This window comes from Lepidothrix coronata, unplaced genomic scaffold (genome assembly GCF_001604755.1).
Source record: "Lepidothrix coronata isolate B3197 unplaced genomic scaffold, Lepidothrix_coronata-1.0 Scaffold25, whole genome shotgun sequence".
NCBI classification, from domain to species: domain Eukaryota; kingdom Metazoa; phylum Chordata; class Aves; order Passeriformes; family Pipridae; genus Lepidothrix; species Lepidothrix coronata.
In genome coordinates this window covers 109,987-133,158 of record NW_016690205.1, presented here as the reverse complement: position 1 = coordinate 133,158, position 23,172 = coordinate 109,987, and the positions used below count along the sequence as shown (strand labels likewise).

The window sequence follows — 23,172 nt, the reverse complement described above, 5'->3', positions numbered from 1 at the left end:
CCGGGGAGCCGGTGCAGCAGCGCGGGGGCTCCAGGTGACAAAGCGATGCGGCGGCACCGCGGGCGGGGCCGAGGCGGGGCGGGAGCCCTGCCTGGGGCGCTGCGGCGGGCGCGGCATCCCCGCCGGCCGGGCCTTTGTGGCTTCGATCCCCCCGCCAGTCCGGGTGTCCCTTTGCCGAGGGAGAAGAGGGAGGGCTTAGAGAGGAGATCAGGGGCTGCTGCTGACATAGAGGCAGCACCCCGCTTGTAGCGAATAGCCTGGTGTACTGGAAGAGAAAGACCTGGCAGCTGGGTGGGAGAGACGGCGCTTTCTGGGCTGAGCGCCCGAGCATCCCGACGCATCGTCGGGGACCGGGGAGCTCCCACCGAGGTGTAGGGGTGGGGGAAGCCCCGAGCGGGGCGTTTTACCACGTTAGCGGGTCCGCATGTCTCTGATTCTGCAAACTTGACACGAGCTGAGCTGAACCTCGTTTTGCGTGAAACAAGGATTCTGTGTGTTTGGTCCGTTTGTGGTTACGCTGTGCCTCATAAATATAACACAGCCTTTGCAGGACAGAGGTGGTCTCTCCTTGTGTGGAAATGGAGCTGGGGGAGGGAAGGGGGTTCCTAGGATACAAATGATATGGGTGAATAACTCTTAAGGGAAATGCAGACTCAGCCTGATTTCATTCGAGTGCTCCATCCCTTCTTCCTCACTGCATGCTGCAAAGGTTTGAGGAAACTGTAATGCTGAGCCAAAGGTGCTGGTAGAAATGTATGGGGAAACTTAAAAGGTTGGGTTTGAATACCAATAATAGTATTTGGGGAACATTTGGAATAATGTAGCTTAATTTCAGTGCAAATGGAATAAAAGAGTAATAAAGTATCCATTGAAAAAACCTAAAACCAACCGGACTACAATACTTAGAAACTATTTGAGTCTCCAAGACTACCTGCTCTACTGGATTTTCTCTCTCTCCCCCACCTCCCCATCTAAATGTTCTCAGTGCTTCCTAAGTAAAGTCTCTAATATCTGTTTGATTTGAAGTAACCTGTAACAATTTTCTAGCATGCAGCTGACAAAGGGAAGAACAGACTGACGGATTCATTTGTCTTTCAAATGACAGGGTATCATGTGTTTTGTTTTCTGCCAACTTGCAAGGTTAGTGCGATGCAATACTGAAATGAAGTAATTTGTGACATAGGGAGAATCTGCACAGGAGGGATTTTGTTAGAAGACTGAAGACCAGGTAGTAAAGCAATGATTTGTTATGTCAGAAATCTTTATGTTCTTGCCATGCGCTGGAATGCTGAAGCTGTCAGAGGAAAAAAGGCTTCAGGGATAAAACGTGATTTGGTGTGTGTTGTATTGACAGTATTGATGCTGCAGTCACTTATTGCAGCACAGTACAGTGCATAAAGAAATATCAGTGTGTAACATAGCTGAGTGTTGTGTGCAGTGCCTGCTGATCCTTGTTACAGCTTCAGTTAGCACAGCACTGCGGTACCTGCAGCTTGGTTAGTGTGAGCCTGGGTGAGATTGGTCATACCCAGGAGCTATTGCATGTAAAGCTTCTAATTATACTGACTTCTGTCATTTCTAAAGCGTTGGCTCACGACTGGGTAACGCTGGTTGAGCTGACAAGTTTTCCTTTATGATACTGTCACCCTGTGAGCTTTCAGTCCAAATGTTTAGTTCATTCCCACAGGGACAGCAGTTGGTGTTCAACAGAGCTGCCCTCCTCTGTACCTGCAAAGTCTCCCCAAAGCTTCAGTCAGCTGTGGTGAGGCCCCAAAAGGTCCCTTCTGTCCAGAGGTGTTTGTAGCTGATGGGTAGCTGACTAGGATGGGCTTCATCCTAGTCCACAGGGCGTGACCAGGGTGTCAGTCAAACACCACTGTCACTGGGTGCTGGAAGAGGCTGCTGCAGCCTCAGATGTCAGCTCAAGTTAAAGCAGCCTCTGGGAGGCCAGTTCTGTGCAGAAGACCACAATGCTGCCTCAGCTATAAAAGACCTGATCCCTGCATGTAAACGTCAAGATTTAGGATATGTTTTGCTCTCTTAACTGTGTCACTGGTGGTTGGGGTTATATGGGACCTGACTGGTGACTCATCTTGTGCTCTTTTCTGCCAAATACTTCTTTATTTCATTGAGTGCTATTGAAATTTTTTAGGCCCCTCCTGGATGTCATATCTGCTGTTGCAATTAAGACTGAATTTCTTTTTTTTTTTTCCTTTTGAAGTTGCAGATCTGGTTAAATATTTTAAAATTTCCAGTTATTTATTCTTCTAAGCTGTTCTGGGTGATTAACTCCCTTTTGCCGTCCTCTACTATGATTTTACTTATTCTATCTATAAATGCACAAAGCAACCTTCCCTTTCTTAAAAATATACTTTTTATGTTAAAACAAAAACATTAAAGGATCCTGTAATGTCAGTTTTCTGTATCTGAATAGGTTCTGCCTTCTGACGATGTGTCAGATGGGATTTCACAAGTATTTGACTTCAAAAAGCACACCATTTATGGTTTTAGAAACTTCTCTCTGGCTGTTTTAGTCTGTAGGCATTGTGAAGAAGCAAATTGGCTTTTTTGGGTATTTAAAAAACCTGTGCTGGCTCTTAGTAAACGGTAAGGGAAGATGAAAGGAGTGAAAAACAATGCACGCAAACAATGCTACTTTCTGTTAGGAGAATAAGAACAGTCATGACCTTAATTTGGCATGAAGCAACATGACCTTTTGGGGAGTTTGCATCTATTCCCTTTTTTATGTTCTTTAAGTAAAGTAGATTTTGGTATTTTCCATATGCAGCTTTAGTGAAATCTTTAGAGTATTTTGTCTATCCATAAATTACTTCAGTTCTTACTTATTCAGCTGCTGTATGGCACTTGTCCCTTTCCCATTAAACAGCCTTGGCCAGTGGAAAACAGAAATGGGTGAAACTCCAGGTTGCATCAGTATTGCACTTGCTTGTTCAGCTGTATTTCTGCAATGAGAGAGGTACCAGGAGGACTTGGAGTCTGTTCCAGCAATGAGCTCTGAAGTCCATTGGTCGTGATTGTAAATGGTACAGTTGCTTCACAAATGTTTTACTGAAGAGTGTGCAGATGTTTGGTGCTGTAAGGTCACAGATGTTGGTGTTGAGCTGAGGGAATGCTGCTGCCAAGTACAAACCTCAGTGATCTGAAATGCCTGTGACATATCTGCAGGCTTCATCATCTTCACTGTGATCAGTGTCCTGGCTCCTGGGTCATTAAATTGAAACTGCCTTTTCTCAGTGACCAGGCACATTTTTGATCTTAAAAGAACATTCCATAGCTCTCATTACTCAAAAATATCTCAGCTCTGGCTCATGTGCTGTGCTTTTAAGAGTCACAGTGATATGCATTTAAAATAAACAAATGCAAGTTTTAAATATTGCCATAACTGCTGTTAAAACAGTGACGTTGCAGTGTTTTAAAATTAGTACAGCAGTGGTTAGCTGTGTAAGTAATCAGTATTAAAACAGGAAATTCCTTCAAAGGCTGTCTCAGAGGGATTTGAGAAAGGTTTTCATGTAAATGAAAAGGAAAATGCAGTCAGTTCTAATAAGTAAGCAAATGAATAAATGAAAATACTCAGGATATGAAGGCCAGCATTCAGCCTAGAAAGCCTTTATTCTTCACTAAGGACTTGACAAAATGCCCTTACTCAGGACTGCATCAGGGTGTGTCAAGGACATCAGAGAGTGGCTCAGCGAGCTGTGTTGGTGTGCCCTGCCATCAGCACCTTGTGCTCTGCTCCTGGGAGACAGTCACTGGGTGCTCGCTGGCTCCAGGGTTGGTTTGCAGGGCTCTGGGTGGATCAGTTCTAAAGACATCTGAATTTGCAAGAACAGGAGACCCGGAGAAGGCTTTTCTTTTAGCTGTTTCTTATGTCAGTAGTTCTGAGTCAGTACTCTCAGACTGTGCTCTGCAGATGCAGTTTCTGAGGAACATTGAGAGAGATTTCTAGTAATTGTTATCAGTTTGAGTCCGGAAAAGTGTGTATTATGTGAATGTAGTTCCATTATAGCAATTCCATGCCATCTGAGGGAGTTAATCCACTTCCTATCTGTTTCTATTGTGGGAGCCTGCCCAACCTGCATTGGTTTCCTTGGGGAAGAGACCAGAGATAAATTATTCTCTCTATGCTACTTCCTTATCCCATAAGGATATCTGGGAATACTGCTTCAATTTGTCCATTTTTTGGATACATCTTGTGTTCTAAGCGTAGTTCAGGACCAGTGTCTAGGGTTGAAGCACTTTCTTTCCAAGGATTTTGCAGTCCTAAGCACTCTGTGTCCACCTGTCCCGACACAGCCTTTCTTTGAGAGGTTCCATGTGTTTGTATCCACACTTTCTCTTTTTCCTGTTCCCTGTGAGGTTGCAAGAGGGAATATTCGGGTGTCTTTTCCTCATTACAGGGTTCGGGATGTTTTTCTCTGTCAAGAGATAATAGCAAATAACTGTTCTTTAGTACATCCTTGTCTCCTCTGTGTCATTGTTTGGGAAATGTGACCGTTTGGTCTTGTGGATTTATCATTGTTTGAGGACTCAGTGCTTTCTCCACATTTAAAGATCAGAATACCTGAGGTTAGGCTAGGCTGACTGTCAACTAGACCCATTCCCTGATGCCAAACAGATACAACAAATTTAACGTCTTTTTCTCAAGTTTCCATGGATACCTGAGTAGAGCACATGCTGTAATCTGAACAGCAGGGCATGCCATTTACAAAAGCTTCCAGTATTGTCATTATGGACCTGCTGCACTCAAAAATCAACCTTTTGTAGTAGCTTTCTTGCTGACTCAGCTATGGTCCTGTTACGATTGTAGCCACAGGAACTCCTTTGCCATTGGCTTGTCACCGTGACAGTGTCACTTTGCAGTTGGTTTTCTGGCTGGTCAGTGTTGGTCTCGGTGTGATCTGTGTGCACAGTCATGGCAGCTCAGAGTGGTAGAAGTGGCACTTCAATATAAGCCTGATGGATGCTAGTATAAAAAGCTCTGGAAATAGATTTTGGTTGGTGACTGCATGACTTTATGACCTACTCTACAAATACTAATCATATATTTTCTTCTTTGCTCATATTTTTCATGAAACTTTCTTCTAAGCCTGATAGCTGTTGTTTTCAAGATCACCAAATAAAAAAAATAAATGCAAACTTACTTTTGATATAGCAATGAGATGTCACTCAGAAGCTAAATCAGACTATGTTTTCACAGATGACTTTGCTAATGATTTGTCAAATGTGATAGGATTTTTTTCAGTTTAGCCACAACTAATATTCTTTTATCTTCCCATCTTTGAAAAAATTGAGTTTAATAGCCTTGAAGAATATGAAGGGATTTATATATAGCATCACTCATGCTGACTACTATAAGTAATGGCTGTTCTAGTTGGCTGTTCTTTTTACCCTGCCCGCCACTTCTTTTTTCCCTGTGAATTGGTGAGAGAGGTTTGTTTTTTCTTGTCTGGACTCTACAAATGTATGAATCATGTTTAGCATTCCTGAAGATTGTTAATATGAAGACAAACATTTTCAAGTATTTTTTCCAATTTACGTTTTAAGATAAAGGTGTCACTGCATTCATCCAGCTTGATGCAATGCAAGATACTTTGTGAATCTCAGAATGCTTGAACACTAAATAACCTTTTTGCCTTCTAAGTAAACAGATGCCCCCAAAAGTGTACTTTTTCCTGTGTGGTGGACACATGGTCTGGAAAAGCTGAACAGCGATTCTTGTTCAGTCTTTGAATAATATTTCCTTGAACATCTCGATCTAGGAGGTAGATCTAAGATTGTGTTCTTTTTGGGATACATTTGCATCTTGAGATGCTTCTTAAATAGAGATTTGCAGTAAAACAGGGTTTGATAACTCTGGAATATTTTGATAATGCATTTTAAAAAGAGAAAACAATGAATTATCCCACTCTCAGGTGGGAAATCGTGTTTTGTCAAAGAGTGATTAACATCACTGGAGTTCTGTTTTATGAGTATGGTCCTGGGAATTAGAGCATAATCTTATTAGTGCCATTCCTGATAACCTTGCAGTGAACCAAGAGGAGGAGGCAGATGATGACAGACATCATGATGAAGGAGAAGCAGCAGGAAACCTTTTCTAGGAAGTATACAGAATTCTGTACATCTCTGTTTTGCTTTCTGTTCCTTATGTGTTTCTGGAAGCAGTGATGGAGGAAATGAGAGATACAGGAAAGCAGCGCTTGCACTGAGGCAAATAGTGCAAGGAAGCCTGAAGGAAGCAAGTTCAGAGAAGAGCTTGTTGGAGGAACAGCAGATTAGTGTGTATTAAAGTATGTGTGGAATATTTAGAAAGATCATGGAGAATTCTCTTCTACCACTCTGAGCTGCCAAATCTGTTGTTAAGCCACCTTTATCACAACATGCAGCCTGCCCTTTGCAGCTTGTAACCCAGGATCAGTTTTGTCTCTCCTGGCAGTCATACGTGGGTGTGGAAGAGCTGGAGTGGAAGAAGAGAGGGATCACTGCAAGACAGCACTGGGGAGTTCCCCCAAGCCCAGGAGCTGGGGCGTGGGCAGGTTTTGAGCAAGTTGGAATCTCATTAGGACGGGGAAGGAAAAGGGAGCTGGCTGATCACAAAAGCTGGAAAGCTCTCGAGTCATTCAAGGTGGAGCTGGATTTGAGACTTACAGTGTAGATGGTGAAAAGGTTTGAGTTCAAGGCAGCTGAAGGGCAGACAGCTGTTGGTAAGGACCTGTCTGAGGCACTATACACCCAGCATGCACAGGAGCGTGATCACTCTGGTTTAGTCCAGCTTACCAAGCATTAGTGAGGTCAGACCAAATGTAGGTAAAATAGTTCAGCCTACACCCTGTCAAAAAGAGGAGAAGGGAACATAACCCATGTGGCATTTTCAGAAGGTTATTGCGAGTTCTTGTGTGTTTCTTTCATCTTAAATTAAGTTCACAAGTAGTGTCTTTTGGTTTCCCTTTGCCAGTGAGGCGCAGGAAAATGAATATAGTCCACAGAGTGAGTTGTTAAAACACAACTTGGGGTTATTTTTTAATACTCTTAACAATAAAGGTAAAAACTTGACTTAAAAAGCTGGATAGCATAGTGAAAAAGTAATTCCTCTAGTCAAACCGTAATCATGGTGGGAGACAGTGTAAAAGCATAAATGGAAAAGGTCAAAGTCGTAATGAAAAACGTCTTATTCTTAGAATTTTATCCAAAGAATTGGGAGATTATTTTTTTTTTTTACTTAGGAAATTACTGCACTCTAATTGGTATCAGTGCAATGAATACCAGCTCTTCGGGGGACCAGATATTATGAAAGGCTATCAGGAAACTTGGATTTGTATCAGAGGTTAGCTGTGGCCATATTCATGGAAGAGAAGTGTATCACAGTCTTCCAGCAAACCAGCTGGATGCCTACTGGCATTTTAAAACAAAGAACTCTGATTCCATTGATGGCAATAACAGTGGTGCCATTGGATTCAGTAGACACAGAAGGTTCTTACTTCTGATATGAAATATGGGATCTTTTTATTACGCATAAGAATATTTTAATTGTTTTTAATTTTTTTAGTATTTGCTTCTCTCAGTCTCTTTTTTTTTGTTGTTCCTTAAGTATTTTCAAAGGCCATCTTTGTGTTTACAGTTAAATGCTCTAGGTTGTCATGTTACATTTGAAAGCTCTGACATGTACTTAATGCAAAGCAAAATCTCAGCAATGGGAAAAGCTGAATAAGCTAGTAGCAATATGGTAAACCCTTCTTTTCCTGTTCAGCAAACATCATTAGCCAGCTTTGCTTGTGTCAAAATTATTTTCATGCTCAAAAAGATATATAATCTTTTGAATGAAAAACAGTGGTATCGTTCCATTCTCTTATTGCCTGATGACTACTTTATAGCCATATTTGATTCAGTACATCAGTTTGGATTTTTTCCTAAATTTTAAATCCAGACACAGTTCCTAAATAGGAAATAAAGCATTTGGCTAATATTTTGGTATTGCCAACAGTCTGACTGAGAGCAGAGCAGTATATGTACATGTAGCAGCAGTCACTCTCACCATGTACTGGATGGCTGGAAATTCCAGAAAATTGGCTGTCAGATATGTGCCAATGTTTGATTTGTGAAAGTATTCAGCACATACATGGTAAATTCAGTTAACTTGGATTTATTGGAGCCATAAAGCTCACTCGTAATAGTGGCATTTTTAGTAGGTCTAATGCATCCCAACTTACCCTGTGCATCTGGTTCATCAGCCTACAAATAGCTGAGAGCTCAAATGTTTTGGCATATGGAACAGTGGATATGCATTATACAAATCAGAAAGAGTTATTGCAGCTTTCCTCTTGAGCCAGGGTGGTGTACTGCAGCTATTCTCAGTTGGGAGTTTGGGAGAGCCTGGAAGAGGGTGTGCAAGAAACCACTGGGTCCTTGGAGTGGATCCTCAAGCTCAGTCAGAGACTGAGATCTGCACAATGAATGGAAATAATTGCATTGTATATTACGGATTGAAAAAACCAATTTAGCATTGTAAGAGCACTTCTTAAAATGCTGTAACTATGATCTGAAATAAGGAATAGTATTGATCCTGTTGTTGATTCAGAAAATAGCGAGAAGAGTTTAATTAGCAAGTGTTGGGTTTGTGGCCACTTTGTCAGGATAGAAATAGAGATTAACTTGGGTTGATTGGGATATAACGTACACACGAGTGTTGAGGCGTGCTCCTACAGAGAGGTGGTATCGTGGTGATGCTGCTGGTTTTCAGGTTTGCAAAACAGCTGTAGGAGATCCAGAGCATGGTGAGCCCCTTTCACCATCACGTGGAAGTGAGGTCTGTGAAGGTTTGGAAAATGCAGCTTCTCTCCTCGCCAAGCCTTTGCGTTTGTAGGCATGACTCTAAAGTACTGCAGAATGTGCCTGAAAAGATCCATGATGAGGTTTTGCATGGCAAAGTTGGGGCTTGAGTCATTATTTCTTCTTCTTTTTTTTAAAGTTGTTTCTTTTCCATCTGGTGTACTGGTGACACGAGACATATTGAGAAATGTCCTCCCTTTCCTGTTCTGACTGCAGTTCTGTGCTTTCTGCTGTGGAGTAGCATACCATGCTGCCGGGGTTCCTACTTTGACTTGTCCTGTTAAATTTTTAGAGATGATTCCCACTTTGGCTTATCCATTGCCTGTGTTGCTTGGATTGCCGGGAACCTTCTGCCAGGAATCCACTGCTATGGCATCCTGCTTCGCTGGGGAAAGGAACAACTTCCATGAAATGTGAAGCAGGAGATTTTACTGATACCTTGTGTAGTTCAGTTATATATAGTTGAAATATTTAATAAAAACTGAATTTAATAGAAAGGAGAATATTTTGTGTGGCTGCTAAAACCTTATTTTGTTTGAGTCCCACCTTAGTGGGTTGTGACTGTGAGGTTGAGCAGTCATCTTTCTAGAAACAGGTTGAAGCTACTGTCTTGAAACTGGTTATCTGGGCCTCTACTGGTCCATGTCTGATTTTTTTTTTATTTTTTTTTTTTAGTGTTCACTAAAACTCATTTATCCAGACCTGAATAGGAATGTGTGGCAGGGGCTCCCAAATATTCAGAATAGACTTAATAGTCTTGCAGCTGCCACTAACTGATCTTTCTAGTTAAATGATGAGCTTGGTCCTGTTCTCTGGATCTATTAGAAAATCAGATTCAGCTGAACATGCAATCAGTGAACTATTCACACTGCATCAGCTAAGTTTTTATAAATGTTCTGGACTTTGCTTCTGCTCTGCATTCTGTGACACTTAAAGGTTAATCCTTTATTGCATTTTGTTCAAATCTACAATGTAGCTGATCATTTACTGAAGAACAGAAAAAGCTAAACTGATTAGCCTATTGCAGGAAACCACAGAAAATAAACTCTTGCATGTGTTTAGATGAAAAGAAGGAATAATTTAAATTAAATCTACCAAACCAACAATTGGAGCTAATGTGATAATGAATATGATTCACTATTAATACAGTATCTGCTGATCTCATAATTTCAACAAATTCTGTAATTGTTTAGGAATTTGCAAATCAGATAGGACCCTCTGAATGTTAAAAAAAAGTCTGAAAATAGGAGCCTTCTCTGTTTTCCCTTCCACTTCTGCTCACCTTGAAAATTCCCAAGGTGTTCTTTGGCAATTGCTTAGGTTAGGACTAAAGTCAGAAATTGTAAAGATGTGCTCAAAGTTATTCTGTACACATTTAGTGAAATTACCCAAGCTCCTGATATAGACAGTCAATATTCATATAATAAGTAAATTTAAGAATTTTTATTCAAGAAGTTTGCATTGTATTTAGAAAAAGATTATTTTCAATACCGGTGTAAGTGTTCTAAGACTTACTTTAATTTGAATTCTAGATCAGATTCGTCCATTTAATTTGGAGTGCAAATTGGCAAGGATTAACTGTTTACTTAATATATACTGTTTAGCTATATGTTCCTTTCATAGCATGTAGTTTGACACAGATAGAGATCCTTAGTAAACATGGGAGATAAAGCTGGAACTTGAGCTACGTGGAACATTACTTGATTATGTTTTTTCATCACAGAAGCCTTAATAAGTTATTCTGCATTTAAGAACTGTTCCAAATACCGTGATACTATCCAGGACAGGCTAGGCATCCTTTTTCTGTTTCGTGATTGCAAATCAGGTTCTTTGCAACCCTTTTCCCAATCTCTAGCTTGGAGCAGATGCTTTTGTTTCCTTCAGATCAACCAATCACAGTGCTTTAGAGATAAGAGATTCTTAAATATCCTGGAATATCCATTAATTTACTGCTCTTCAGAACACAGCTGTAAAAATTGGTGCCACATGCACATTTTTTTTCCCCAAGGAAACACCTAACAAAATATGAAAGCTCCCACATGGGCAAATATATTTTAACACCTTGCCGTTTAGATAAGGTAGAGAGTATGATGTTACAAATTTCCTAATTTCATTTGCTTTTAACAACTGTTTCACTGCTTGTTGAGAAGAAGTCATGACACTGAATTCAGGGTGATGGGCTTGCAAGCCATTTTCTGTATGTGCCAACCACCCTGATAAAACACATCTTAACTTCCCGGTGTTCTGAACTGCACTTATTCATTTATTACCTCTCTGAGCATGTCAGAGCCTCTTTTAACAGCAGAGTTGGAATATCACAGTTACGGCTGCCCCAGTCATTGCACATGATTAGTTAGTAGTCATGAAATCAGTTCCGACTTCTGCTTTTGCCAACATGATAGCACCTCTATAAAACCACTCTAACAGTACCTTTGGTTGAAATTGTACTGTGCTACTTTAGAGGCTGTAGCACTGCCTTCCATGGTTTTCCTTGCTTGATCTTTCTCTAGGCTGGTGGCATGTGGGATGCATTGTAGAATTATTTTATTTAGGTGGGTGTTTGCAGGAGCAGCAGTGAATACGGTGCAGAATGGTCATGGGTTTGGAAGGGGTTTTTTTCTCTCTTCTGAAAATATTGATAAATCACCTTAACCTTCCAGTGGAGCTGAACAGTTGATGAAAATTAGAAAAAGTTAGTCCTTCTACAATTCCAGCCTTTATGTGTAAGTTGTCAAGAGCATTTTGAAAGTGAAATGGACAATTTGTTTCAAAGATTTTTGATGAAAGTATCCAAGTCCATTTTCTGTTTTAAACATTATTTTTTGGGGATCTCTAAGACAGACCTCTTATCTCTGATTAACATTTTTGGTTGTGTTAGCAAATATTTTTACACTTAGGAATACAGTGAGTGTCCTTGTATACTTTTTACACCTCTGGATTATCACAAGTTAAGTGAATAAATTCTTGATAGAACCCAAATTAGCAGTTTCATTGGATTGATATGAATATTGCACTGGTTATTTAATCACCGCTCTGTGAAATACAAAAAGAATGTGTATACTGTCACACAGGATTTTCAGAGTTACATATAAAGCTATAAATAAGTTCTCAGGGTACACCCAAGCTGATAACTGAAGACAGGATGGAAAATACATCATGGAATGGTTTGGGTTGGAAAGGACTTTAAAGATCATCTAGTTCCAGCCCCTTTGCCATGGGCAGGGAATCCTTCCACTATCCCAGGTTGCTCCAAGCCCTGTCCAACCTGGCCTTGGACTCTTCCAGGGATGGGGCAGCCACAGCTGTTCTGGGCAACCTGTGCCAGTGTGTCTCCACCTTAGTAAAGAATTTCTTCCTAATGTCTGGTGGAAATCCCTCTTTCACACTAAAGCCTTTGTCCTATCACTACATGCCCTTGTAAAATGTCCCTCTCTGACTTTTTTGTAGGCCCCCTTTAGGTACTGGAAGGTGCTCTAAGCTCTCCCTGGAGCCTCTCTCCCGGCCTGTCTCCAGAGCAGAGGTGCTCCAGCCCCCTGAGCATCTTTGTGGCCTCCTCTGGACCTGCTCCAGCACATCCCTGAAACATGAGTGCGGAAACAGGTAACCCAAAGAACTAGTGACAGGGAGAAACACTGCAGCACAGAGAGAGTGATTGATGTCTGCATTTCTGGTCTGCAAACTCAGCATCCTCAGCAGGGGGAAAGAGCCAGTTTCCAAAGATGTTGAGTCAGTATTGTGATGTCCTGGTCTGCTCAGGAAGTACTGGTTCAGGTCCAGCATTCCCCTGGAATGACAGCAAGATGCAAGGAATATATATTGTGATTCATTCCTTTTATTTTTTTTTTCTGTGCTGAAATACTGTTCTTCAATTCTAAAACAATGATACGTTGATGGTACAATAATTAATGTTTTGAAAAGAGGAAGAAATGGCACAAAGGAGGCTCATAACAGCATCTGTTCTGAATGAACATCTTAATGAACCAAGCAGACCCTGTGGTTGTCACATTTGGCCTTTTGTACTTCACTGCAAGAGGAGTAACATTATATATTCCTGGAGAACTTGTGTATGAAATGCAAACATTCTGCTTCTGTAAATGCTTCTGAAAACCAGGCTGAACATGCATGTTATAACTTAAAGAAATAAATGGTGTACAAGAGCAATATTAAGATTCGGAGGAACATTTTTTTTTTCCTGTGGCAGATTATCCCATAGTTGCCCACTGCGGAATTTTTGAATCTTCCCTGGGAAACAACACATATTTGATTACCAGAAACAACAGGATTCTTCACTAAGTCATTCTAAGGTCTTTGAGAGTAGCTTCTGTGTCATCTTGGAATAAAGCTTTGACTTGTCAGTCATGTCTAGGAATTACATGCTATGCATAAGTGTGTGATATATCCAAATAGTAATAAAAATACATTGAAATGTATTATTTAATATTTATTATGATTATTAATCTTCAGAGACCTATTACATCATTCTGCTTTACATCTCATTAGCTTGTATTCTACAGAAGAGAATTCAGTAAACTCAAGGCTTACATTTGGGGACAGAGGGGTATGAGCAGGGACAGAGTGTGTGGTACCATTTCTACATTTTGATAAACTGTTGCATTCTTCATAAAAGAACATATGTATAAATCCTTCTAACTGATCGATACTTAATTGTTTTAATAAGCCATTTCCTTTTCTGTCATCAACAGTGTAAATACAAATAGTGCATTACAGTATTTATCACTCATTTGGTCTGTTCCTTTAAAGGAAGTTTTAGTATTGTATGCTGGGTAGAAATATTTCTTTGATGACTTGTTAATAATACTTTCCTTTTTCCCAGCTGGATTCTGTCCTGCAGTAGTATTAACAGCTGCAAGATGTTTCAGTGCAGAGTGTATTGAAGAATAAAAACAGAGACAGTATTGGGAAAGTTTCAGAATAAAGGCTCAGGATGGACTAATTGCAACTTACTCTTCCTGCTTTGTTCAATTGCTATCAACTCCTCTTTTTCTCTTAAAATGAATCTGTCTTTTTTGATCTCACAACTCGTGTTTAGTTTCTGCATTCAGACATTTAAATCTTGGGCGGTAATGTGAGTGTGTAGTGTTTGAGATGCTTGTATCAACTATGATTTGTGAATATATTTAGGAAGAATTTTAAAATTGTACATGGCAATGTAAGAGGCAAAAGAATGGAAGTTAGTCATGAAGGTCAGACAAATATTTTAAAACCGAAACTGCAGCTGTGTCTTAGCATGTTGTAAGGCCAAACCGTGTATTTTAGATGGCAGCTGTGGAATTTGCTTTCTTTTTTAGCAGATTTGTTACAACTGAAAAATAGTATAGCTGTTTGCAAAGCATATCCTGCTTGTTCTGCTTACTGGCACTGACAAACGTTTGGTTCCCTTTAGATGCAGTTTCCACATCTGCTTACTCATCACCAGCCAAAAGTTTGGGAGACCCTGGAATAACTCCACTGTCTCCTTCACATATTGTGGTAAGAAATGCACTCTTAACATACACTGTGTGCTGATGTTACTTTCTCCTGCCTGTTTAGTGGGACATAATTTCTTCAGAAAGTGTCATTTTCTCTCATAGTGATCCCCTTTATGCCATCCATAGTATTAAGTGAAATTTTGATCACACTAGGGTTGGTGACAGAGCTCTCATTCATTTCATTGTGGTCCTGGTTTTGCTGTTTTTTATTTGCTGCATACTTTTGTATGGGGCTTCTTGATCCTCAGGGTTCCCAAGTTCTGCCCCTGTCGTTATCACTGATTTATTGAGGCAGACCCTGAAAATTCCCATTCAAAAAAAACCAGAGGGATATAAATGATACTGAACAGTAAAATCCAAATTCCCAGAGAAAAGAATCTCCTCCTATAGATACATACATCTAGAGAGAGAAGCTCAAAATAGAACTGGTTTCATTTCTTAAGGAAATAACAACTTCTATAAGCATTTAGAAGCAAGCAAATGTCCCATAAAGGTAGTGTGTTTAACCTCTGGTACATCATGCTGATTTTGTTGATAAAATCCTGTTAAGTCTCACATGTTTTTAAGATCATCTGTATGATTTGTAACACAGGAAATGCACAGTGTATTTCATGATATTGCAAGGGATCGTGTTCAGAACACATTTTATCCTTGTCAGACTTCTGCCTTAGCTTTCTGAATTGAGTTCAGAGTTGTACAGGAACCTATCTTGAGGATTTCCAGTGTTCTCACTCATAATTTTTTGCTTTTATTACCTTCTTTCTCCATATACTCTAGAACTTCCCCTTTTACTTCTGTCGTACTGATGAATTTACATCCTATTTCAGTTACATTTGCTCCTTTAAGTCTTTGAGGAAGACATATAAAGAACATATTGTCCTAGTTGAAAAGCTTTATTAGGAGAATCCAAATAAATCTTTTCATGATTTGAGACTGAAACTTATTACTCTTGTTTCTCCATTTTAAGTAGCAGGCCTATGGGCTGATCTTGGCAAAAGTAGGGGCACAATGGAAATGTACTGGAAGTGGTAGGGATGGAACTAGTGGAGATATGTGGGGAATATGGTGGTACACTGCTCCCAGAGTGAGAACATATGGCAGTTCCTCTGTAAAAGATAACCACAGTTGCTTCAGCTCTCTTGTCTTGCTAAATTGTTTGTGCTTTAACACCCATCAGGATGTGAATAGCTCTTTGATGTTTATTACTTATTCCTCCTTTATACAGGGTTTAGGTTAGGCCACACCCTACTGGGGAATGGTACAACTTGTTTATTCACACCGTGCTTTGTATCAAATCATTATGATTTGAGCCATAATCCTTCCAGCTCTTCTAGTTAACATTCCCACATTGCCCTTGAGCATGCTTTTCAGGGATTGCAGGATTACAGGTAAAAGGCAGGAAGGAGTATTCAAATTCACTATAAGCAGCCAAACAGCTTTCCACATTCTAGCACAGGGAGGAGGAAAGAATGCATGTAGTGCTTGCAAAGTAAGTGTTATGTAAATTCTTCATAAATAAATAATTTTCTTGGGATATAAAGCTTATTGCTGTATTTTGGATTGTTCTGTCTGTTATTTTTGAATAGTAATAGTACTTCATGTTCAAGGTTATCACACAGTTAACTCCTAAAACCACCAAATAAGTCCCAAATATACCACATCAATGGATATAAACATATTCTTCAGTTGATGAGTTTAAGAAAAAAAACCCAAAAACCAAAAGAACCCCAAAACCACAAGTTTTAACAATATAGGATAAGAAGTATTCAAAAATTAGTATGAAGGAAACTCTTGATCAGAAGGTTATATATAAAAGGCTCTAGCAAATATGTTGAGTCATATATTGAATTTCCTCCTCCATTGGAATGTGCAGCTTTTTGGTGTCAGCTTTGGTCATAAATGCAACTGTAGGGAAGCTCTTATTTTATATGCATGTCACAGAGAGCAAAAATACTGACGAGTTAGTTATTCTGATCAGTTACTCAGTGTCTGTTTTGCTTCTACTATTTAACAGAAGGACTCTGATGCAGATGATGCTGTAGAACAGTTATTTCTTGTTGTTGTGGCTATTGATTTTGGCACAACATCCAGTGGCTACGCCTACAGCTTCACCAAGGAACCAGAATGTATTCATGTAATGAGGTAAGGGCTGCAATGCAGCATTTCTTTTTGGACTGTGATAACACGGGCTGTCTGCAGTAGCCATAGGTATTTCCTACAGGAGCCTGAAGTGTCTAGAACTGTCTAGACATAGTATGAATATTTCTCATGATTATAACTTTCTGTTGCATGTTATTGTATTCTAATTTGCTTTAGTAGTCAGTGGAAACATATCCTCTTATTTTGCTGAGTTTACAAGATGACACAAGTGAAAGGAGGGATCAGTGAGTATATGGAATTTTTCAGGGAGCATTATTAAGTCAGGATACCCTTATCTTAGATATCGAGAGAAGCTACACTTTACTGAGGGTCATGGCATTTCCCAGGAGTTGCCCATCCCCTGGAATCATACTTGTGTACTTGTGTACAACACTAAGTTACTTGCACCCAGAAACTGGTAGTTTGTTTGACTGATTGAAGCTTTGTAGCACTAAATTTGAATCCAGTCTATGATAATGAAACAGTGATACTGGGAAATAAGCAATCAAAAGGCATGAATGTAAAAATGAAGGTTTAATGTGAAACCTGTTCTGTTTTATATGTGTGTAAGGGACAGACTTCAGATGCTCTTAAGTGTGGGGGGTATTTTTTTATTTCTTAATTAAATGAACACAATATAAATCAATACAATTACAAGTAGAAAAGCTGTTACGGCAGCTATCAGAAAGGTATGCCCTGCAAACCATTGTTACATTATTTTATAGTCTTTTTATTAAAAACCTATACAATTCTTATTGAAGTATATTTAAAATCACTATGTTGTAACAAGGCCAAGATAATTTCAGACATAAATTAGGTATGAAAGCTCAGTCACAGAAGAGTCTAAACAATGCTGCTGTTATAGCAGTAGGTAATGTTCTGCAATACTGAGAACAAAAGGTCAAAAAGACTAATTTGCTGCAGTCTAGTGTGATATACTGCAATTTTTCTAAGCAAAGATGCTGGCTGAATGCAGCTCCCTTAATCTCAGCAGACAGTATTGGCTGTGCAGTCAGCCTGCATAGTTGGTTTGTGTATGGTTGCAGAATATTTCTAATGCAACTGAGGGATTTGAAATACTGTCTAAGGGGAGGTAAATTTCTCAACAATATTGTGCCATCCAGGTACAAAGTACCACTTGCAGTATGGACAACTAATGCATTCGAGGGCTTTTATGCATTTCAACCCTCTGGTGTTCTCCGACCAGCACAGGAAGGTGCACGAGGCTGGAAGTCAAAGGACAGGCCATGTGTTGCTGTCTCAGAAAGGTTACAGGATTGGCAAGTTGAAACCCGAGTTTATCAGTTCCTGTTCTCTTTCGACAGCAAGTAATTAATTAAAGTTCTCGAAGAAGTTGGATGCAATGAGGGAAGACATCTCTGAAGCTGTACCTGAGCAAGCCTAAAGTGTATATTCTATGCTGTTCCTATAACCTCTGTGGAGACTTTACTGTGTGAAATCCCTACCATTTCTAGGGAAGTCCTTTAAGTTCTTTGGACTCAAAATTTTATCTTAGGACCTGATTTTGCCATTGGGTTCATATTACAGACTAGCTTCTCCTTCCAGGGTACCAGGCTTCCTGCGGTCGATGACTGGGGACACTGAAATCTAGGTGCTTTGTGCCCAGCTGAGAATATATTCCTAATCTTAATTGACTTTGCTACTTATGGTTCAAAACATGGTATTTTCTTCCTAACACAATAACGGTAGCATGACTGTGATTTCAGAACTATGTAGTTATTGTATGAGATACTGATATTGAAAGAAATTAAATAAATTACTTTGTGGATTTCCAACCAGAAGAGAGGAACATTTGGCAGGGGGGTAAATGTATTCATATTTCCAATAGGTATTTCAAACAATGGAAAATATTTTAATACCAAGAATTATTTAAAAATTTTTTAAATAAATGAATAGGGCTGGCAGGGAGGAATTTTGGGCAAGATATAACTCAAACTGACTTACCAAATAATGTATGTAATGTTTTTATATATATTTATATATAAATACTCATGAAATTATGAAATTCAATTAAAAGAATGGTATATTTATCAAAATAAGTCTTCAGTAGTTCAGAAGGTATTAAGAGGTTCAAACTCTGTATATAATGAGGCTTACATGGAGGATAATTTACAAATATTTCAGGAGAGTAAATGTAACTTCCCGCCCGCACTGGAGAATGTTTACGTTAAAATAAAGCATACCAGTGATGCATGGTCCTCTGTGCTTCCTAAGATTTTTTCCACCTTTCCCTCCTTAGTGTTGATCCTTTCCAGATACTTAGATTTCTGACTGCCTTTTAACAAAGCTGCTTTTCTGTAAATGTCTCAGGGAAGGATAAGATGGGTTTATTTAGAAGGTCCTACTTTGGAAAAAATGAACATAAGGGGCTTTAGCACCAAGTTTGAGTGTAATGTCAGCAGCACCATTATTCTAGTCCTGTAATTAGTAGGCAAAGTCATGTTTTTGTCTGTGTTTATTTGCTGTGATGCCCAGTACTAAAAAAAAACAAGTTTATAAGCGTTGACCTAACAGAGTTCTTTAAGCATATACTTATCTTTAAATGTATGAGTAGCCTCACTCATGTCAGCATGTGTTTGCAGTTGGGTGTGTGTTTCTTGATGAACAATGAATGTCTTCACTTTGCAAACCACTGGTTACTGTTTTATCACTGTTAGGTACAACTTCACACGTGACAACTCTTGTGATTTCCCCCCAGCTTCTCTTAAAGGTAGTTGTGGCTGACTTCAGGTTCTTGTTGCAGAGTAGGAGTATGTGTTATTTGCTGCATACCTTGACATTGTGAGTAAATGCTTATGAACAGCCTGGCCATGAGTTCCTCACTTCGGCGGGCAGGGCAGTGTCAGGGCCATAATGAAAGTTTGCTGCTGTAGAATGAGTTAATAATGTCACATTTGGAGAGAATACACGAGCTGTTACACAGTTTTGAAAAACTCTTATTGATTTATATGCCATTACATGAAGTTACAGATGTTTTGGCTACTGGTTAAATAGCAACAAACTGAATGTATTTCACAAATGGAAAAAAAATAAATGGAAAAATGCATGTAGTTGTGAAACAAATTGCAGCCCGTCTTTGGAAGGAGGGAGATTGTTGTCTCTTTTCAGTGTAACTTCAACCTTCAGGTTTTCTCTTTTCCTTCTCTTCCCTGGCTTGTAGTTATGGGAGGCACACACTTGCCTTTCTGCTGCGTACACACTCCTCATGGCGTTCATCTGCATTCTGATGATCACTCTTTCATTTCCTTGACTGTTTTGCTGCAGCTCTGGATCAAAATCTCATCACTGCACAGATCACTCTTTGGTCTGTCTTTTAGCCTGATCGAAGTGTAAGGAAGGACATTTCTCTAACCTTAGTATAACCTCATGGCCCTTTCCTCACTAACTTTCCTCTTGTCTCTTATTTTCACTTCTCGTACACAGTGAAGATATTCTGTGGATATAAACAGGTCTGTGCTGTTTGCATCACTGTTGAGATAATCCATCTATATCAGCCTAGAAGCTCATATGTCTGCCTTTGGGCAAAATTCTACCTTGGTTCTATCTGAATAGCTTTTTTGACTCTGATCCTGCTCTGAGAAAATATCCCCCATATGCATTTAGAGCAATTCTGGCTTGTATAAGTGTATGCTTTTAATAGGTATTTTATTTTTATTTTTCGTAAGAGCATTATTACCATTATTTTGCCTGTATTGGTGCCAAGAAAGAAAACTGCAAATGAAGGTGTTGCAGTCCTAGCTCTACTGAGTAGAAGCCCCCACTAACTGGAGCGAGGCCAGAGCTCCACCTGAGAAGAGTGTTGCAGCCAGGGGTTACCATTCACGTGCCTTTGCAGCTGCTTCTCTCTAGAAAAATGTCACATGGCAATATTTTTAAGTCTCTGATTGCCAATGGTTAAGTCATATTTCACTTTCTCTTTCCTTATTGCCCTTTCTGTGACTGAACAATAATACAGGCTGAGCAATTATCGTGTCTAGTTTCCATCAGAAACTCGTCAGGAAGTGAGCATCCAATTCTCTGGGTGGCTTTGAAAATTTCAGCCTGTAGCACTGAACATAAATTTGTCTTCATTTAAACCGCACCTTAAGTGTACTTGTTCCGGAAAGAGAAGATGTGCCTGGCCGTAACGAAAAACAAAGAAGTATTGTTATTAGCCACAGCCTATTTATGGCATTTCCCCCCGGTGACTCAGAATGAATCATTAATGATTCCAAGGGAAAACGATATCAGTCTGTCTCCTCTCTGCCTGCAGCGGGTGTGTGGGATTTAACAATCTGGTGAAATAGCAGTCTTTTCTGTTCAGAGGCTGTGAGATCCCAGCTTCTTCACATTGGAACCATATGTTTGCTGTAACACCTACTCAAAGATTTTAGAGTTGACCAAGTGCATTTCTAGCAGCAGGTTAGAAAGGAATGACCTGGAGCAGAGCCCTTGCCAGCTGATCATAGCTCAGGGGCTGAGTAGCAGAACTAGGGAGGCTTAGGAAAGTTTTTTCAAGTTGATGAAGATGGAAATCATTCCACTCCTCATCGTGCTGTTTCTGCTTCAGAGCAGCAGAATTGTCCTCTACGCTGAAAATTTTCAGACGTGTATTCTCTGCTGTCGCTGCTGCTTGTGCAAAAGGGGGCAGATTTTGCTCTGTTTGATCCAGCTGAGTGGTCTGAAGGGTTTCCTGCATGTTACAAGGTCCTGGTCCTTGGTACTTTGCCAAGTATGAACCCCTTAGTTTGCAGTTTTCCAGGTCAGTTTTCTGTCTTGGTCTAGAGGTCAGTTTATTTTCAATGGATTCAAGTGTTTTTGAGAGTGAAATGGAAATTATTCTTTCTAAATAATCTGCCTATGTCACATAAACAGCTACCACAGAGCACGGCAGCCTTTTTGTGCTTCAGAATAAGGACTTGGGCAGGAGTGTATTCTGAAATTGTGTTTTGCTATTTTGCTATCTTTGGAAAAAAGCAATCGACATGTAGTTTAATAATGAATGCAGTTGCCTTTGTGATCTTAACTTGGCTCCTGTTTGAGTTGTGTTATGATTATGTCTGAGAGCATAAATAGATTTTCTACTGATGCCTTTTAAAGAAAATCTTTTCTGGTAAACGTACTTGTATGTGAGGGGGGGAGGAACAGTCATGCAAGTTTCTTGTTGTTCCATTCTGCCTTGGTTTTTTTTTGTGATGGGAAAGTGAGGAGAAGACAGGAATGTTCACAGCTGTCTCTGGGATGACCTTCTACTGTCTGACCTTGTTGTCCTGCCAAGCCCCCCTGCAATTCCTGCTGCTGCATGCTCCCATATTTGATGTTCTTTTTTATTTTCCTGTCCATTCTGTGAAACAAGCTTTGGGTTACTTCTGCCTTACGACTTTTATGCCTCTTGGGTATCCTCAAAGATACCTGTGCAATCTTGATAAGAGAGGATAGTTATATTCACCAATAGTGACAGAAATATTTTGGTGCCTTTGAGATACTTGGGAGTTGGGGAATCTGCTTCATTTTTGACAGATTAAAACTTTTACAGCATTTTGGGCATTTAAAACACAAAATTCATCAACTTCAGGTGAGTAGAGAGTGCAATGCAGAGAGGTCAACATCTGCAGGCATGTCTTCAGAGTTTCAGGTGTCCAGGAAATGAGGCACGTGGTCAGATGTTATTTGAACTGGCTTGTCTTGTTTCAGAGAGTATTCTGTGACAGAAACAGGGATTTGATCAACTTCTCCATAGTGGTGTGCAGATGGCTTGAGCAAGTCCCTAATTCTGTATAGGAAAAATATCCCATACAAGTAAGCATTCATGGAGCCTGATAAGAAATTGGATAGCCCAGATTTGGGTTTTTATTAGTTGTGTTCCAGGATAATTATTTTTTTTTTCTTTTCTGTACAATGTTTATTACATTTGTATGCTTAATTAGAAAATTTAAGTACAAAACTGTTTCCTTTTTAATTGTGTATGTCTTACTTCAGGGAATCTGTGTTCTTTTCTGAGTATGATTATGTCCTTAAGAATTATACAACTAACCACAAAATGTATTGAATTACCTGAAATGAAGATTGCAGTCCTTTTTTCTTAGGTGGGACTAAATCCATTTGATTTTGGTATTACAGGGTTTGAAATTAGTATCTTTGGAGGGAAAAGCAGTCTGAAATTTGCCACCACATTGTTTTTCTCGTGCTACACTTGGGTTTTTTCTGTGGCTCTAAACTTGAGCATCACTTACTGAAGCTGTTTCACTTCTTGGTTAGACGATGGGAAGGTGGAGATCCAGGTGTATCCAACCAGAAGACACCGACCACTATCCTCCTAACTCCAGAGAGAAAGTTTCATAGCTTTGGCTATGCAGCAAGAGATTTCTACCATGACTTGGATCCCACTGAATCGAAGCACTGGTTGTATTTTGAAAAGTTTAAGATGAAACTACATACCACTGGTGTAAGTAAGAACCAAGTAGCATTTGCTACTCAAATTGTTTTCCTCTGAACAGTACTAGATCCTTGCCTGAAGATTGTCAACTAGATGTGAAGCAGCTCTATTTCTAAGTTTAGAGAGTAAATTAAGCAAATGAAACTCTTCAGTTAACGTGATTCATTTTGCTTCTCGCTGCATTTGGCAACTGTATTTTGCCAGCCTTCTTTATAAATCTTAGAAGTTCGGTATCTACTTTGCTTAGATCTTCATGTCCTA

At 39.6% G+C, this 23,172-nt stretch overlaps 1 protein-coding gene across 2 annotated transcripts in view; it reads left to right on the top strand.

Moving 5' to 3' along the window:
- The window catches only part of HSPA12A (heat shock protein family A (Hsp70) member 12A), a 55,313-nt gene that overhangs the window by 483 nt on the left and 31,658 nt on the right, over window positions 1-23,172 (top strand). Inside the window, exons 2-5 of one of the 2 annotated variants that reach the window (XM_017809301.1) lie at window positions 12,295-12,447; window positions 14,252-14,337; window positions 16,351-16,478; window positions 22,734-22,920. In XM_017809301.1, the coding sequence (XP_017664790.1) occupies window positions 12,432-12,447; window positions 14,252-14,337; window positions 16,351-16,478; window positions 22,734-22,920 (417 nt within the window). In that variant the 5' untranslated portion in view covers window positions 12,295-12,431. The remainder of the gene's footprint in view (window positions 1-12,294; window positions 12,448-14,251; window positions 14,338-16,350; window positions 16,479-22,733; window positions 22,921-23,172) is intronic. The other variant, XM_017809300.1, reaches the window with a different exon arrangement.